Source organism: Hemiscyllium ocellatum, chromosome 34 (genome assembly GCF_020745735.1).
Source record: "Hemiscyllium ocellatum isolate sHemOce1 chromosome 34, sHemOce1.pat.X.cur, whole genome shotgun sequence".
NCBI lineage: Eukaryota > Metazoa > Chordata > Chondrichthyes > Orectolobiformes > Hemiscylliidae > Hemiscyllium > Hemiscyllium ocellatum.
The window spans coordinates 29,959,833-29,975,960 of NC_083434.1; the positions used below are offsets into that span (position 1 = coordinate 29,959,833).

The window sequence follows — 16,128 nt, forward strand, 5'->3', positions numbered from 1 at the left end:
CTTTTTCATGTACTCCCTCCCTCAACTTTCTGTCATCCTCTCCCAAAGACATGGACGCATGAGGGATATAGTTATCAGCCCTCCAATCAGCTGCTTCGGGTGGTGATAGGATAGTGGTAATATAGTTGGCCTTTGTAATCCAGAGTGTTCCAGGGGACAGTGGATTCCAATCCCACTGCGTTAAGCTTCTGTATTTAAATTCAATTAGCTTTCAATTCCAGATTGAATTTTAATCTCCATAACGGTGACCTTGAAGCTATCAACACTTGTCCAAAAGGAAACCATCTGGTTCATGAATGTCCTTTTTACGTAAGGAGTTTTTCCACCCTCCTGTCTTCTAGTCCAATATAGTTGACTCTTAACTTCCCTCTAAAATGTTTGAGAAAGTGACTCCATCCTTGGGCAATTGGGGATGGGCAACAAAGACTGGTGTTGTTGGATGTAGGCCGCAAAGAATAAATCCAATAGTTGTTGGCCACTTATTTGAGCTGGCTCTCCTTGACCAAAAAGCACTCACATGGGGACTTGATGGTGAGCAGGATTGTTTACATTTTCAACCAACCTGTTCGATTGTAATGCCCATCCACTTAGTGTCGTCTCCTATTTCTGTTTTATATTACAGCAATGAATTTTAAACATCTAGCGTTATTGTTAATTGTATAACTTTACTTTATATGTGATTAAGTTCTGTTTTTGCAAGCAGAATAATGTGCTGTCAGTGCTGAATATTTGGCTTTGTGGAGTAAGTACTTTTCTCCCCCTTCTCCTGGCAGGCGAAAGGTTTTGAGCTGGGGTACTTGGAGAAAGTACCAGAAGTAAAAGACACAGTGCATAAGCAATCCCTGCTGCATCACATCGCAACTATTGTGGTGGAAAAATTTCCAGATAGTTCGGACCTGTATTCGGAGATTGGGGCCATCACGAGGTCAGCCAAGGTATGTCAGTGAAAAAAAATTCTGTCTGTCTATTATCCAGATGTTGTAGCTGTGTTTTCCAGCCAGGCCAGAAGGTAACAAAATACTGTTCTGCATTTCACTCAAAAACTTTTCAAATTGAGTTTTGTGGTATTTTAGAAGCCTTTACTTGTCCACTGCATTTAAATGGAATTTTAAGGAATCAGCTAACTTCACCCTGATTTCCAATATCAGACAGACAAATGGAGCATTCAAATAAGTTTCTCTGTAGCTGTAACACTATATTCTGCATTCTGTTGTATTACCCTGTTATACTTGCATAAAGTCTGATTTGCCTGAATAGCACACAAAACAATACATTTCAGTGTATCTCAGGACATGTGAGAATAACTATTCAAATCAAAGTGGTAGTATTAGCTGAAACAATTGAATATGATTTTATTTGGAATTAGGAAATATGAAGGCTTACTATGTCATTCATCCAAGGCACATGTGGAACCCGAGAGATTAGTAGTTCTGCAATACTATCTGGGTAAAAATATCAATCTGTGCCACAATTCCTGTATAACACAGATTACCAAGGCTGACAACTGAACGTCTTCATTTCAGAAGCAGTAACGCTTGGATCTCGGCCTGCCCTCCGTGCCCTCTCGGCCTGCCCTCCGTGCCCTCTCGGCCTGCCCTCCGTGCCCTCTCGGCCTGCCCTCCGTGCCCTCTCGGCCTGCCCTCCGTGCCCTCTCGGCCTGCCCTCCGTGCCCTCTCGGCCTGCACTCAATACCATGGAAGTAGGTAACAGACTAAACTGCACAAGGGGGATGACAGGCAATCGTTGAAAAAAGAGAAAACCAATTCCATGACCACTGCTTCCATTTCCCAGACAACAGAAGAATCAAAAGCAGTGGGTCAATCATTCAGCCCTTCACCCTGCTCCCCGGTTTGACATAAACATGGCTGACTTTTTAGCTCAACTGTAAAGCATTCTGTCTGTTGCTAAATCACCACCTCAACATTTCCTTTCTTTTTTTAAGACAAACCACTCTTACCCTTCAGCCTCAGTTACACAATGCAAGCTCCTCAGTCTCTTGTACCTGGACAAAAGGACCAGTGTGATACAAACAGTAGCATGTTCTGTGTGGGAGTTGTTACTTGTATCAATCTATTTCAACAATTGTAAATTCCTCAGAAAGGAGCTGATTGATGGTGAATGGCTTTATAACCAGAAAAGCAGCAATGAGAATGAAGCACAGGTGGTTATGCAGCATCCTACCTTCTGTTTGAGCTCAAAATGCTGTGCACTGTCTCTGACTCTGTGACAGATTTACTTTCCCAGTTCTCTTTTTTCCTCCTATTATTCAGCCTTTGATATAGCCATGATATGGAGGTGCCAGTCTTGGACTGGAGTGGACAAGGTCAGAATAGTAACTGTTGTAATGGAGGAAAGTTTGAACACCGAAAGCTCCTGCAAACATCAAAGAGCAGAAAATTTGTTACTTTAGTGAATAAATTTTCTCCCCCAGAATGATAATCTTGTCCAGTCTTGTACCAGTCTTTTGCAGCTACCTGATTCAATAAGACTAGGTCATAATTTATCATGTTGCCTGAAGGTTGGCACTCTGACAGTGAGGGCAAAGAGGCACCTTCTCAGGTTTGGACAGTGCAATGTCCCAATAATGAGACCTAAACCACCAACCTTATGGTATAAGGGGGTGTGCGCTACCAACTGAACAATGAGTGGCATGTAGGGAGTATTTTGTGCATTCACTGACTGGCAAAACTGATTGCTGTAATTTGTCTGATTTGTTATTAAAAATGAAAAATAATTCTTGGTGTGACAAAAGGTATATGAATGTATTTATTCTATTTCGGGTTCTGGATTTCAAAATAAAGGCAGATGGATATGAGTTCGTTTTGTGAAAACAATTTTTTAAAAAAGAGATCTAAGAAGTCATCTGGGCAGTGACCTAAATATAACAATTCTAAGATGCGTAACTTCAGTGATTTGCCTGGGACAAATTCTGTAGTTTTAATGGATATAACCTTGAAATGGTTGAGTTTATGACAGTATAAACATATTAAGGTAATTTGTATGTGTTCTGAAGTCAAAACTTAACTAAGTTCTGAATATTGGTGACTAGATAGCACAAAATAATTGCCTGACACTATGGAGGGGGTGAATTAAGCTAACTATGACCATTTTAACTTGTGGGAGCAAGGATTATTTGCTTTCTTCAAGTTGCTCCTTATCAGCTACTGATACCCTGATGCTAGAACTGTCAACATCGATTACTTAAGAAAACACATTAAAAGTGTGAAACTGAAAGTAAAAACTTCATTTAACTTTTGATATTGTTTAAATTTGCTTGAAAATGCAATTATCTCTAAAACTGAACAAGCGATTTTTACGTTTTCTTTTTAGAAACACAGCTCTTCATTTCTTTGCACTTCCATTTCTTCATGAGATTAGAGCAGGCCTGCGTTTTGTTTCTTGGGCTTATTACCATCAGCACTAGAATCTGCTGGCCTAATCAATCTAACCTTGGCCACTAAGGGGAGTTTTGCAAATGCTGCTGTCAGCTGTGTAAAGACAGGTTTACGATCCAGCCTGACCTTTTGGGATTTGTGCTGCTAGAGACTCTTCCTCACTGGAGCAGCTCTATTTGTCATAAATCAAACACCGGGAACAGTTAGGAGTTAGCATTTGTTAAACTAATGACTTTATCGTGCACAGGAGCTCCATGGAATCCCTGAGGTTTTTTGTCTTGAAACTGTTAACCATTTTACAACCTGAGAGGGAGACCTCCAAGAATTTTGCTGATTGCTGGTGTTTAGTGTAAAATGAATCAGTCCAACACAATAGATATCGTCTTTCATTATGGTTTTCATTTGGAAATCACTGATATAGCCATAGACTTAAACAAGCTAAGGGTAGAATTTCTGTGCTATGCAACACCTGGCTGGGACACAGAATGGGCAATTAGAGCCCATGAAATCAGGCAGTGATTGTAATCGCTCAATCTCTGCTCCTTGTCTGCCTGTTTGCACGGGACAGTCCTAAGGTGAGTAACAACCTCATTTTCAATTTAAAAATCAATGCAAATTTGTCTGAAATTACCTCAAGCAAGATTCTTTATTTTTCTTCTGGGCAATATGCTGTGCATTCCAAAGGGTTGTATTCTGTTCTTGACCAGTTATTATGGAATGCTCCTTTGAGACCCATTGCTTCATGACATTTCTCCCTCTCGCTCCCTCTACTTCTCAGCTATTGAGGTTGTTACTGCTGATCCCAACAGAGAAAATGCACCAATGTAAATGAAGTGGCTACAAAAGAAACATGTTATTCTAACAAATGTTTGTGTTAGCATAGAGATATACTCTCAGGTTGGTGAATGGAACACCACTGCATTTTGATTGCACTGTATTACTGTCAGAAAATCTCCACAGATCAATCTCATTCTGTCTCTCAAAGCATGCTTAACCCCTATACTGTGCTAGTCTGATGTCTCATTCCAGTGATCCTACTGGCTTTAATGTAATAGAATCAAGACAATTCAATTTATTATGCTGAGTACTTTTTACAGACAATAATTGTTCTATTAGTTTGAGTCCTATTCAAATCTAAGAAGTAAAAAAGTTAATAAGACCAGAAGAGACTGGAAACTTTCAGCAAGTCAGGAGTGAAGCACAGTTAGCATTGAGCATTAAGACATTTCATGGGAAAAGAAAAGTCATATCCTCTCCAGCTGCCCAGTCTCCACAAAGTTCAGCTGAGACATGGCTCTTGATCGATTGATTAGCTCATTCTGGAATGATCTGTGTTTTGTTGGCACTGCAAACTTTTCTGTTCTGCACCTTGGCTGCCTGTTCATATGACACTGATATCTGAAATGGGAGTAAATCTGAGTTAAGCTCACAAAAAGGATTGTGAAAAGAAATCAGGATTGAGTTTGTTTCTTGAAACTCTTGTCCTCAGGTTGACTTTGACCAGCTTCAAGAAAACCTTTGCCAGTTGGAGCGGAGGTGCAAAGCCTCATGGGATCATCTAAAGGCTATTGCAAAGCACGAAATCAAATCCAGCCTGAAGCAGAAAATGTCTGAGTTTCTGAAGGATTGTGCTGAAAGGATCATCATTTTAAAGATTGTTCACAGAAGAGTAATGAACAGGTACAAGATCTGAAAACCTATTCCCAAATGAGCTCTGTTGTCTCATTCTCTTTTTTTTTTGTTTGTAAGTTAAACTTGTATTTTCATAGTTTGGTTCTGGATGTTTTAAAAAAAAATACAGGAAAGGTAGGTAAAGGACTTAATTTTGTTTTCAGAATTTTTAGTTTCCATCTGAAAAGCTAGGCAAAAGTGCCTGAGACCCTTCCAGAATTGGGAGTAAAATGCAGGAGAAGATGTGAAATGAATCAGGAGTTAGTGGCGTGGTGCAATTGAGTTTGTTTTTAATAAAAGGTTGTATTAGTAAAATCCAAATTTAGAGAATTATGTCTAACTCTAATATTCCTTTATTCTGACTTCTCATAATATGTTCATCCTTGTGCAGATTGAAAATAGTGCTTTTCAAATGTGCACACCTTCCTGTAATATGGTGGGGGAGAATAGAGGATTAGTTTGTGAAATACAACAGCTTTTGAATTTGGGCTAAGTGCCAGGGTGGCCTATAGTAACAACTCACACTTACTTATACAATGGTCATCTCACATGAGGATGTCTCAACAGTCTGTCATAGGGAGGAATTTCTGAGCATGAGAGAAACAAAAGAAATAGGGAAGAGCTTTTTAATCAACTTTTCAGAGATGTTATTACACAGCACTGGAGCAGGTGAATCCAGGCCTCCTACCTCAGATGTAGAGACCCACTGCATCACAAGAGCCTTTGCATTGGAATATTAAAGAAACTGCTCAAAATGAAGTATGAATGAAATTACATCTTGGATAAGTAGATACTCTGGTGGGGGTGGTGGGGGAGGGGGGGAGGTTTATTAACAGAGCTGCTGAGTGAGTTATAGGTCAGAAGTAGTGTGCAAAAACATAAGCCAAGCTTAATTCCATCCCTTTCTTAGTGCTGCTCTTTAAACTGACTTCCTGATCTTAGTCAGTCATCACCAGCTGATGTTTTCTTGGGAGAAAATAGTGGTAAATCAAAAGTTAGCCCGTCTCTCATCTTCAGAATCAATACAGAGTTAGACAGAGTTGGAAAAAAAATTGATATATTTCTATTTTTCCAAAATGTTCAGGACTCTGCCTGGCCTGTCAAGAGTACAGTTGACAATCTAAGCAGACTTTGCTTATAGTTTTCTAACCATTTCATCTGATGATGTTGGCCAGTGTGTGTCTAAAATCCCAATTTACTCTGGCAGGACAGACTTGTGAAATTGGTTCCTGCTCTACTCACTCTGAGTAGGAGAACATTTTGGATGTAATAAGTTGCAAATGTGCTGCTTATAAATAAATGATGTCTGACATTTTTCATTCACCCTTCCGTGCCCTGAGAATGTCCCATAGCCCTGTGTGACCTCTAAAATACTGTTGAAGTGTTGCACTTCTGTGTTATTGGATGTGTGGCAGCTAATCAATGCGCAGCAAGCTCCCACATTCATTAAATGAAAGGCTACATCACAAATGGAGTTTTACAGAGCTGTCCTCTCCCCTCTGTCCACACCCACTGCTGAACAAGCAGAGTTTGTGGGAATTTTAGGAGGGGCATGTTGATGGGCCATCCCACTGGCCTCTCTCCCATCCTGACCATCCTCTCAGTCCTGGAATAGGGCAGCCTAGGGTCAGAACATACATCTCAGTGCTGAATGGAACTCTTAAGCTGCCAATGAATGACTAAGAGAATTTCCCACCCCAGCCTCAGCTTTCAGTTTGACTGGAAGAGATCAGCAGCAACAGGGAAGCCTAGAAAGTGACCCTGCTGAGGCCTTGGGTAGGAAGGAGGCAGAAGGTGCCTTCATCAACTGACTCCCTTTAATACAAGTGGCATTCCCCTCCCCACCATCACTAACAAGGTCTTCCCCTGCAAGTAGTCCCTCTACCATCCCATCCATCTCTCCATTGGCACCCACAGCCCAGCCATCTACAGCCTGAAACCCCTCTCTACTCAGTTATTGGATTCTGCTCCTTGATGTGTAGTCACCTGTCAACCGAGCACTATCCAGTGCAACACCTTCCACAACTGGGGTCAGAGAATGGCTGGTCAACCTGATCAAGGAGTGGGTGATCGGTGAAATGTGGAGCCCTGAATGGCTACAGTGCAGCCAGAAATAGTGCTAGTTCCTTCTCCACTGAGTATATGACAAGTGGGCCAAGAATCATCGCCTTTCAAAGAAATCCTAGCCCATCTTTATTGGCCACATGGATGGGTATTAACTTGGACATGAGGAGAAACACCTCTGATCCTCTTCAAAATAGTGCCAAGGTTCCTTTTGCATCTACTATGGGATCTCTTACACACAGCAAAAAGGGCTGTTGAGGCTTCCAATCATTGCCTCATCTGGAAGATGGCACCTCCTCAACACTAGAGATGGCATCATTTCCTCAACGCCAGGAACATCGGCATGGATCTTGGTTCACAAGATTCATGAGTACATACAAACCTATAGGACTAGGAATAGGCATTCGGTCCCTCATGGGTGATCTGATTGTGGCCTCAATCTCACTTTTCTGCCAATTCTCTTTAACCTTTCTCTCATTTGAAAAATGTTCATCAACTCTGGCTGTATCGGTCCCTGGGAAAGAGATTCACAACTGCCCGAGAACCCAGTATTTTTGGCCACTGAAGCAATAGGGCTGTCACCTGAGTCACTGTTGATACTCATGAAGTGGTTCATGATTTTTCTTTTGGAGGTGAACTTTGTTCTAGTGTCAAACTCATAACTGTTCCCAGTCAGCCTCTCCTGTGAAAGCATTAATGTCGCACTAGGCAAAGTATTCCAATAAAGTCTAAAATTAAGACAGAAAAATGTTTGAGAATATTGACATTAATTGTAACTGCATGCCATGATTCTTTATTTTTCAAACCTTCACTTGCCATCTGTTACCATGAAAACTAAATTAGAATGATTTGTTACAGTCATAGACTTAATGTGAATGATGCAGGCATAGACTTGAGCAGAACAAGAGAAAAGCTTCTAGCACTTGTGGGCGGCACGGTGGCACAGTGGTTAGCACTGCTGCCTCACAGCGCCTGTAGACCCGGGTTCAATTCCCGACTCAGGCGACTGACTGTGTGGAGTTTGCACGTTCTCCCCGTGTCTGCGTGGGTTTCCTCCGGGTGCTCCGGTTTCCTCCCACAGTCACAAAGATGTGCGGGTCAGGTGAATTGGCCAAGCTAAATTGCCCGTAGTGTTAGGTAAGGGGTAAATGTAGGGGTATGGGTGGGTTGCGCTTCGGCGGGTCGGTGTGGACTTGTTGGGCCGAAGGGCCTGTTTCCACACTGTAAGTCTAATCTAATCTAATCTAGCACTTCAAGCAGACCATTTCACAGTTAGTCCCATTCCTTTGCTCTTCCCCACATCCCTGCAAATTTGTTCTCCTCTTTCATTTATCCAATTCACTGTTGAAAGGTACTATTGAATCTCAATCCATTATTTGACCAGCCAGTCCACTCCAAATCCTACCCACCTTGTCTTTTTTCACATTGCCTCCTCTGCATCTTTTGATTATTGCTCCTTTAGCCATTGGAAGCAAGTTTATCTTTATTCTATCTGAACCCTTCATCATTTACGACTCCTCTACCAACACTAATCTCTCCTCCTCTGCTCCAAAGAGAGCTACATCAGCTTCATCAGCCTATCCATACAATTGTAATCCTTCAACGTAGATCCCTTCTGTGTCCTCTCGAAAGCCTTTGCATCCTTTCCAAAGTATAGTGCTAGTACTATTATTTTGAATTGGTTTTGCATATTATTATGGCTTTTGTACATCATGCTTGTGATACAATTGATGTTCTTTAGTTGCTTTGTTAATTTGTCTTGCTGCCTTCAAAGATTTGTGCAAACATCCAAGGCATCTCCTTGAGTAGTTTAAATTGTACCAGGTTTTCCATTGGTTGGCCTCATTGTTCTGTTCAAAACACACAATCACGTACTTTAATGCATTGAATTTTGTCTGCCATTGTTCACTCATTTGCCAGCTTGTCTATGGACAAGAATGTTTACCTCCCTCAGGGTGAAATGTGATGAGGATGTTAGGAGATTACAGGGTGACCTGGACAAGTTAGGTGAGTGGGCAGATGCATGGCAGATACAGTTTAATGTGGATAAATGATTGGTGGCAAGAACAGGAAGGTAGATTACTACCTCAATGGAATCAATTTAGGTAAAGGGGCAGTACAGAGAGATCTGGGTGTTCTTGTACACCAGTCAATGAAGGTAAGCATGCAGGTACAGCAGGTGCTGAAGAAGGCTAATAGCATGCTGGCCTTCCTCACAAGAGGGATTGAGTATAGAAACAAAGAGGTTCTTCTGCAGCTGTACAGGACCCTGGTGAGACCACACCTGGAATACTGTGTGCCGTTCTGGTCTCCAAATTTGAGGAAAGACATTCTGGCTATCGAGGGAGCACAGTGTAGGTTCACAAGGTCAATTCCTGGAATGGCGGGTTTACCTTACACTGAAAGACTGGAGCGACTGGGCTTGTATACCCTTGAGTTTAGAAGATTGAGAGGGGAACTGATTGTGACATATAAGATCATTAAAGGATTGGACACTCTGGAGGCAGGAAATGTTTCCGCTGATGGGTGAGTGCCAAACCAGAGGACACAGCTTAAAAATATGGGGTAGACTATTTAGGACAGAGATGAGGAGAAACTTCTTCACCCAGAGAGTGGTGGCTGTGTGGAATGCTCTGCCCCAGAGGGCAGTGGATGCCCAGTTTCTGCATTCATTTAAGAAAGAGTTGGATAGAGCTCTCAAGGATAGTAGAATCAAGGGTTATGGAGATGAGGCAGGAACAGGATACTGATTAAAGATGATCAGCCATGATCATATTGAATGGTGGCGCAGGCTCGAAGGGCAGAATGGCCTACTCCTGCACCTATTGTCTATTGTCTGTTAGGTGCACTGCTCTCAACCCAGCTCCAAGGTGGATACAGACTGCTGAATTTCTGGTACACGTTAATGACTGAAAGGACTGGCGCCACTAACGGCTAGACTTCCTTGGTCGCAAATTGGCCCTTAGAGACATCGTCTAAAAATCCATCAGGTTCCTCACACTTTCTGAAACCCCAGCACTACCTTGCTACTCCTTTACTATCTCTGATTTGTTATCTTTGTCTTGCTTTCAATACTGTTGGAGCAGGAATTTCCTGCAGCCACTATCTCCAGTCCCTTCCCCACAGCCCATTCTTTCGTCACAGTCTCAGTCATTACCATTCTCTTTTGGAACCTTGGAATCTTTCTTCACTCTGAGATGGTCTTGCGACCACGTATCCAGTCCATTCTGAAAATGGCTAACTTCTATCTCTGAGACATTGACCCACCTCTCACCAAAACTTCCTCTTATTTTTGTTGTTCCTTGTTTGGACTTCAGTGTAGTTTTATTCTGTGTAGGTATATTTAAATAAGAGTGGAAGTTGAGTGGTGGTGGATGATGGGATGTGCACGCCTTTCTAGGAGCATTTCCCCGAATACACTGTTAGTTTATCTGCTACAGAAACACTCATCCATGCCTTTATTGCCTCTTGAGTATCCCTGATTTATAATCACTCTACCATAATCTTGTGGAGCCCTAAATTCTGCAAATTCCCACACAAGCCTCTCTACCTCTCTTCTCTCCTTTGTATTAATCCTTAAAAATGATTAGATTGTATCCTGATATTTCGAAGTATTATGGTGTCAAATATTTGATTATTTTTCTGTGAAGGTTTTTGGAGTATTGTATCAGTTTGCCAGTGCAATTTGTCGTTGATTTTTGTGATGAGCAAAAGTGAGGAGAGGCACAAAGCAGTCAGGGTTTTCCTGACCATTATTTCCTCTGGAAGGACTTGGGAAAAATCCAGGACCCTTGAAGTCTTTCTGCCAAGTAGTATTTTGAAAGGCACTGGTGTTGATTTTAATTAGTCAAAATTGACATTAGGCAGAGGTAGCCTCAATGGGGTTTGTAGGCATACTGCCATAGTGTTAGAATAATCTGTTCAGCCATTGCACATGTGAGGGTCTACAGTTTTGAGAGGCTAGGAGGATCAGGAGAATTTTTCCCAAGAATAGTCAAGGGTGTTGCTGCTTCTGGGTCCTCCACACCCTCCAACTGCTCCCATCAATCCCTCTGCTGTTTTGCTTTTTGATTGACTGACAAACTCTGGATCTCAATTACTGATGATGAGCTGTGGGAAGAGGGTGAGTGAAAAGTCAACGGGAGGCTTCCTGAGAGCCTTCACCTTGGTCAAAAAAAACCATACAATGTTAAACATTGAAAAACTAATCCTCACTCTTCTGTGGTTATGCTTTCCTACAATCTGCCTTTGGGCCAGATGTGATCATTTTCAATGTCTAAAATTTTCTCAGGTGCCATTCTGTGGTTTTCCCCAGTGCCAGCTGGAATAGTGGAATCACCCAATAATTCTTTCTCTACTAATCCAGCAGGAGGCAGAAGTTGTAGAATCTCCTGAAGTGTGCCTCAAGGGCACTGTGCAAACTTGGACCCAGACATTCACCGTAGGTGCCGTTGGAATTTAATTTTCCCCAAATCTACCCCTCAGTTTTGTTCGATGTATTTTGAAGTTTCCACTTGTGTATTATTTCACTGAGTATTTGAAGTGGGTTCTGTTGAAGCATTTTGGGCTTATAGTTGTTCCATCTGTTGCTCATTCTACAATTCTGCATAACAGTGACACTGTTCTTTTGGTCCTTTGAACAATAATGCAAACTGCACTTAGACATTTAAACCGTGCTTGTGGACCCAAACACCAAAGTTTGAATCATCGAATGAGAGAACCAAAATTAAAATCAGTTGGTCTTGCAGTTCGACAAAATTACTGCAGTATGAATGAAACATAGTCAAGGGAACTCCCGGATAAGTACATCTGAAGTGTGTTCAATGGGATTCTTGGTTAAGTGAAATTATCTGATTTTTGCAATACATTGTTCTCAAAATAACTCATGACTACAAGCCCATATACAATGGGGAAACAACCAAGTCTGTGGAAATGCTTCTGTGAGGAACCCTAACCGTATAACATCGCATTATTAAATGTTTGTAATTCTATCACTGTTTGTCTTGTCAAGGATTTTGTGCAGTAATTGTCATGCATGCAAGATTTGGTTTGGTGATCAGATATTCGCATGTGCAATGGCTGAACAGATTATTCTAAACTCTACGTTCCTTCTCCCCAAATTTGTTTTATAGATTCCATGCTTTTCTACTCTTCATGGGACATCCTCCACATGCAGTGAAAGACGTGAACATTCACAAATTCTGTAAGATCATCAGTGAATTTGCTCTCGAGTACCGCACCACGAGAGAACGAGTGTTACAGCAGAAGCAGAAACGGGCCAATCACCGAGAAAGAAACAAGACCCGAGGCAAAATGATTACAGATGTAAGTAGAAGCATGTTTTGTTTTCAGTATTCATTAGGGAAGATGGAGAGTGGGAGGTAGTGGGCATTTACTGCTGTCCATTCAGTTAGAGCTTCAATCGTCCTTCAATATGCTTCCTGGGAGCCATGGGTAACAACGATCAGATAAATCGGTGTTCCAGAATACTTCAGAACAAGGCAATAATGGAATATTTCTTTGGACATGAGCTGTGGTTCTGAGATGAAAATTGCTGGAATCCTCTTCCTGTCATTCACCATTGCTATAAGCAGCGAGTTGTAATTCATACACAAAACCCCTGAGACAGGTTTCAATTCTTTCTGGAGGAGGAGAGATCCCGGGAATGCTTCAGGGATTTTAAAGGACTGGAAGTAAAACAATAAAGGCCTTTAATAATAGTGACATTTTGATGGTGTTTGTTCATATTTTGAGGATGAGGTTCTCTAGTCATCCCTAAATTTTAATGTCTCAAACTCTGGAATTCTCTCTATATCGATGGCCATCTGCTTGGTCATACTGAACTGAATCTGCCTCAGAAAAGTTAACCTTCTCTCTTAACCAAAAGCAAAACCCCACAGGATGTTTTAAATTTGAGTTTTGAGAGTTATGAAATTCATTTTTTTGGCATGAAAGCTATGGATGAATTAAATTATGCAGCTGGTTGAACATTCTGGCATCTTCAGAGGCAATTAATAAAATATCAAACCAGTAAAAACTGCTGATTATGCACCTTGCAAATCTAGTCATTGCTAACCTCATCTAACCGTAGGTTCCACTCTCTTCCTTTCTCTAATGCATTCCTTCCTCTATGTTTGCTGTAGAGCTAAAAACCCAGTCAAAAATGTGACTACTGCACCCATGTTTTGCAAAGCTCTTATAGCATCACAGCAGGGCTTTGGGAAGGAGGCAGGTAAAACCTTATTGCGTAAGAGACCCCTGTCTTTCCATAAATTTACTTCAAGCCTCCTGTCCCACTCTCCCTTGAAACCATTCCACTCTTTCTCCACGTTATTGCTACTGTGATCTGTGCTTGTCTTGGGAGAAAGACATAAAAGAGACCTATGGGGCAATGTTTTCCACACAGAGGGTGGTATGTGCATGGAATGAGCTGCCAGAGGAAGTGGTGGAGGCTGGTACCATTGCAACATTTAAGATGCATTTGGATGGGTATATGAATAGGAAGGGTTTGGAGGGATATGGGCCGGGTGCTGGCAGGTGGGACTAAATTGGGTTGGGATATCTGGTCGGCATGGACAGGTTGGACTAAAAGGTCTGTTTCCGTGCTATATATCTCTATGACTCTGACTTAGTTACAGCTCAAGAACAGCAAGTACATGATCCTGCTTTGTCCTGTCCCAATCATCCCCATTGCGTTAAAATTATATTTTTTTAAATTTTAGTTTATTTACCAGTAGTATCTCATCCAGAATGGAACAAATTGTCATACAAACTGTGAATTTTAATTAATAGCATCTAAAAATGTTACTCTGCGTTAATTATTGTAAAATGTCTTTTACTTATCCAAGGAGGATGTACAGACTTTGAAAAAAAGAGTTTAGTTTTTCTGTAACATTGGAACAAAAGGTCCCTTTGAACTTTGCATTGAACCCATAAGATGCATATGTTTTTGTGATTGGAATCCTGTGACATGCAGAGATGCTGGGTTCTTTGCTGTTGTAGTGTACAATAACGATCTAGGCACAGATGTAGGATGTCTGACCTGGAAGTTTGTATGTGACAACAAATTGGTGATGTGGTAAATAGTGAAGATGAAAGCCTGAGATTGCAGACAATATTGGTCAGAACAATGGCAAATAGAATTTAATCCTGAAAAGTGTGTGACTTTGCATTTTGGAATGACCAATGAGGCAAGGGAGTACACAATGAATTGTAAGACCTGGGAAGTACAGAGAATCAGAGGGCCCTTGTTGTGCTTGTCCATAGATCTTTGAAGGCAACAGGATAGGTGATAACGTGATTAAGAAGACCCATGGGATATGTGCCTACTTAGTCAAGGCATTGCATACAAGAACCAGGAGGATATGATAGAGCTGTGTACAACATTAGTTAGGCCACAGCTGGAGTTGTGTGTGCAGTTTTAGTTGCCAAACTATGGGATGGATGTGATCGCACGAGAGGGGATGCAGATGAGATGCACCAAAATATTGTCTGTACTGGAGCATTTCAGTTTTGAGGCGAGATTGGATAGGCTGGGGTTGTTTTCCATGGAGCAGGACAGCTGAGGGGGTACTTGATTGTGGTCTTAAAATAAAAGCATAAACTTCTCCACTTAAAGTGATTAATAACAGAATTAAAGTAAGGAGCAGGAGTTTTAGAGGTGACTTAAGGAAGATTTCTTTCACCCAGATGGTGTTGGATATCTGGAATTCACTGCCTCTGTGTTAGCGGCAGGAGCCATTACAACATTTAAGAAGTGTTCCGCTGAACACTTGACAGTACCATAACATAGGGTTATGGACCAGATGCTGGAATACCAAGCTAGAACGGATTGGTGCTTGATGGCCAGTGCAGACACGATGACCTAAAAAATTCCATTCTGTGCTATAAAGCTCTTTGATTCTGTTGGGTTTTAGGAGTTCAGCTCTCTCAGCAGAAGGGAACACTTCTTTTCTTACGCTGTCACTCTCGGTCAAACATTAAGTCCCTGTGTAACAATTTCAGGCTCAATTCTGTTAACTATTTACTTGAAAGACTGCTGTGTTTCTAGAACTGTGATGTCAACATCTTCTAATTGGATTAAAGAACAAACAACTACAAGTGCTCAAAAATCTCTAATAAAAACAGATATTGCAGTAGAAACTCACCAGGTTTGGAGTGCACGGAAAAAGCTGAGTTAACGTTTTGTGTCCGGTGACCCTTCTTAGCAACTGACTATAGCTAGGAAATGTTAGTATGTATACCGAGGACAAAATTGGGTGGTGGAGAGGAGTAAAGGGGTAAGCAGTAGGTGGAGACAGAGCCAGGGGTGGGGGAGGAGGACAAGCAGACAAAAGGATGGATGATGGTAAAACAGGGAGAAAGATAAGCTGCAAATGGAGACCTTATGGATGTGAAAATGGGTGGTCTGTGCTGAAAGTCATACAGTGATAAGGCCTGGGTGTTGGGATGGGTAAAGGACATGGAACAAAGAAGAAGAAAATTATTGAACTCGATATTGAATCCTGAAGTCTGCAGGGTCCCCAAGCACAAAATGATATACTGCTGTTCCAGCTTGCACTGAGCCTCAATGTAGCAATGAGGCAAAAATGCTGGCCAGGGAACACAATAGTGTTTTCAAGTCGAAGGCAACTGGAAGCACGTGGTCATTTTTGAAGAGAACGTAGGTGTTCCACATTTATGCCTCATAGAAAGAAGTTCTGGTATACAAGCTTATGAGGGATTTTGAAATTTGGAATGTGAAGCGTACTTGCGAGGTGAAAGGTTCCCAAAGCCACTGCTCCATTAGAGCTTTCCTTATGCCTGGGTGCTTTTTATTGTCTCATTGATGGAAATTGCAGGCTTGACCACTACAACAGATCATTTCATTTATGTAGTAGGGTTAATATGGTAAAGCATCCCATTGCTCTTCAGAGAAACCTTATCAAACCTGATCCATGACTCCCAGACACGTATAAAGATTGATGATCAAAACAATGGTCAAAGAGGTAAGTTTAAG

At 41.5% G+C, this 16,128-nt stretch overlaps 1 protein-coding gene across 3 annotated transcripts in view; it reads left to right on the top strand.

Annotated features, from left to right (window-relative positions):
* The window catches only part of fhod3b (formin homology 2 domain containing 3b), a 609,516-nt gene that overhangs the window by 562,849 nt on the left and 30,539 nt on the right, over window positions 1-16,128 (top strand). For all 3 annotated transcript variants that reach the window (XM_060850278.1, XM_060850279.1, XM_060850280.1), the window contains 3 exons: window positions 774-935; window positions 4,885-5,075; window positions 12,263-12,455. In XM_060850278.1, coding sequence (XP_060706261.1) covers window positions 774-935; window positions 4,885-5,075; window positions 12,263-12,455 — 546 coding nt within the window. The remainder of the gene's footprint in view (window positions 1-773; window positions 936-4,884; window positions 5,076-12,262; window positions 12,456-16,128) is intronic.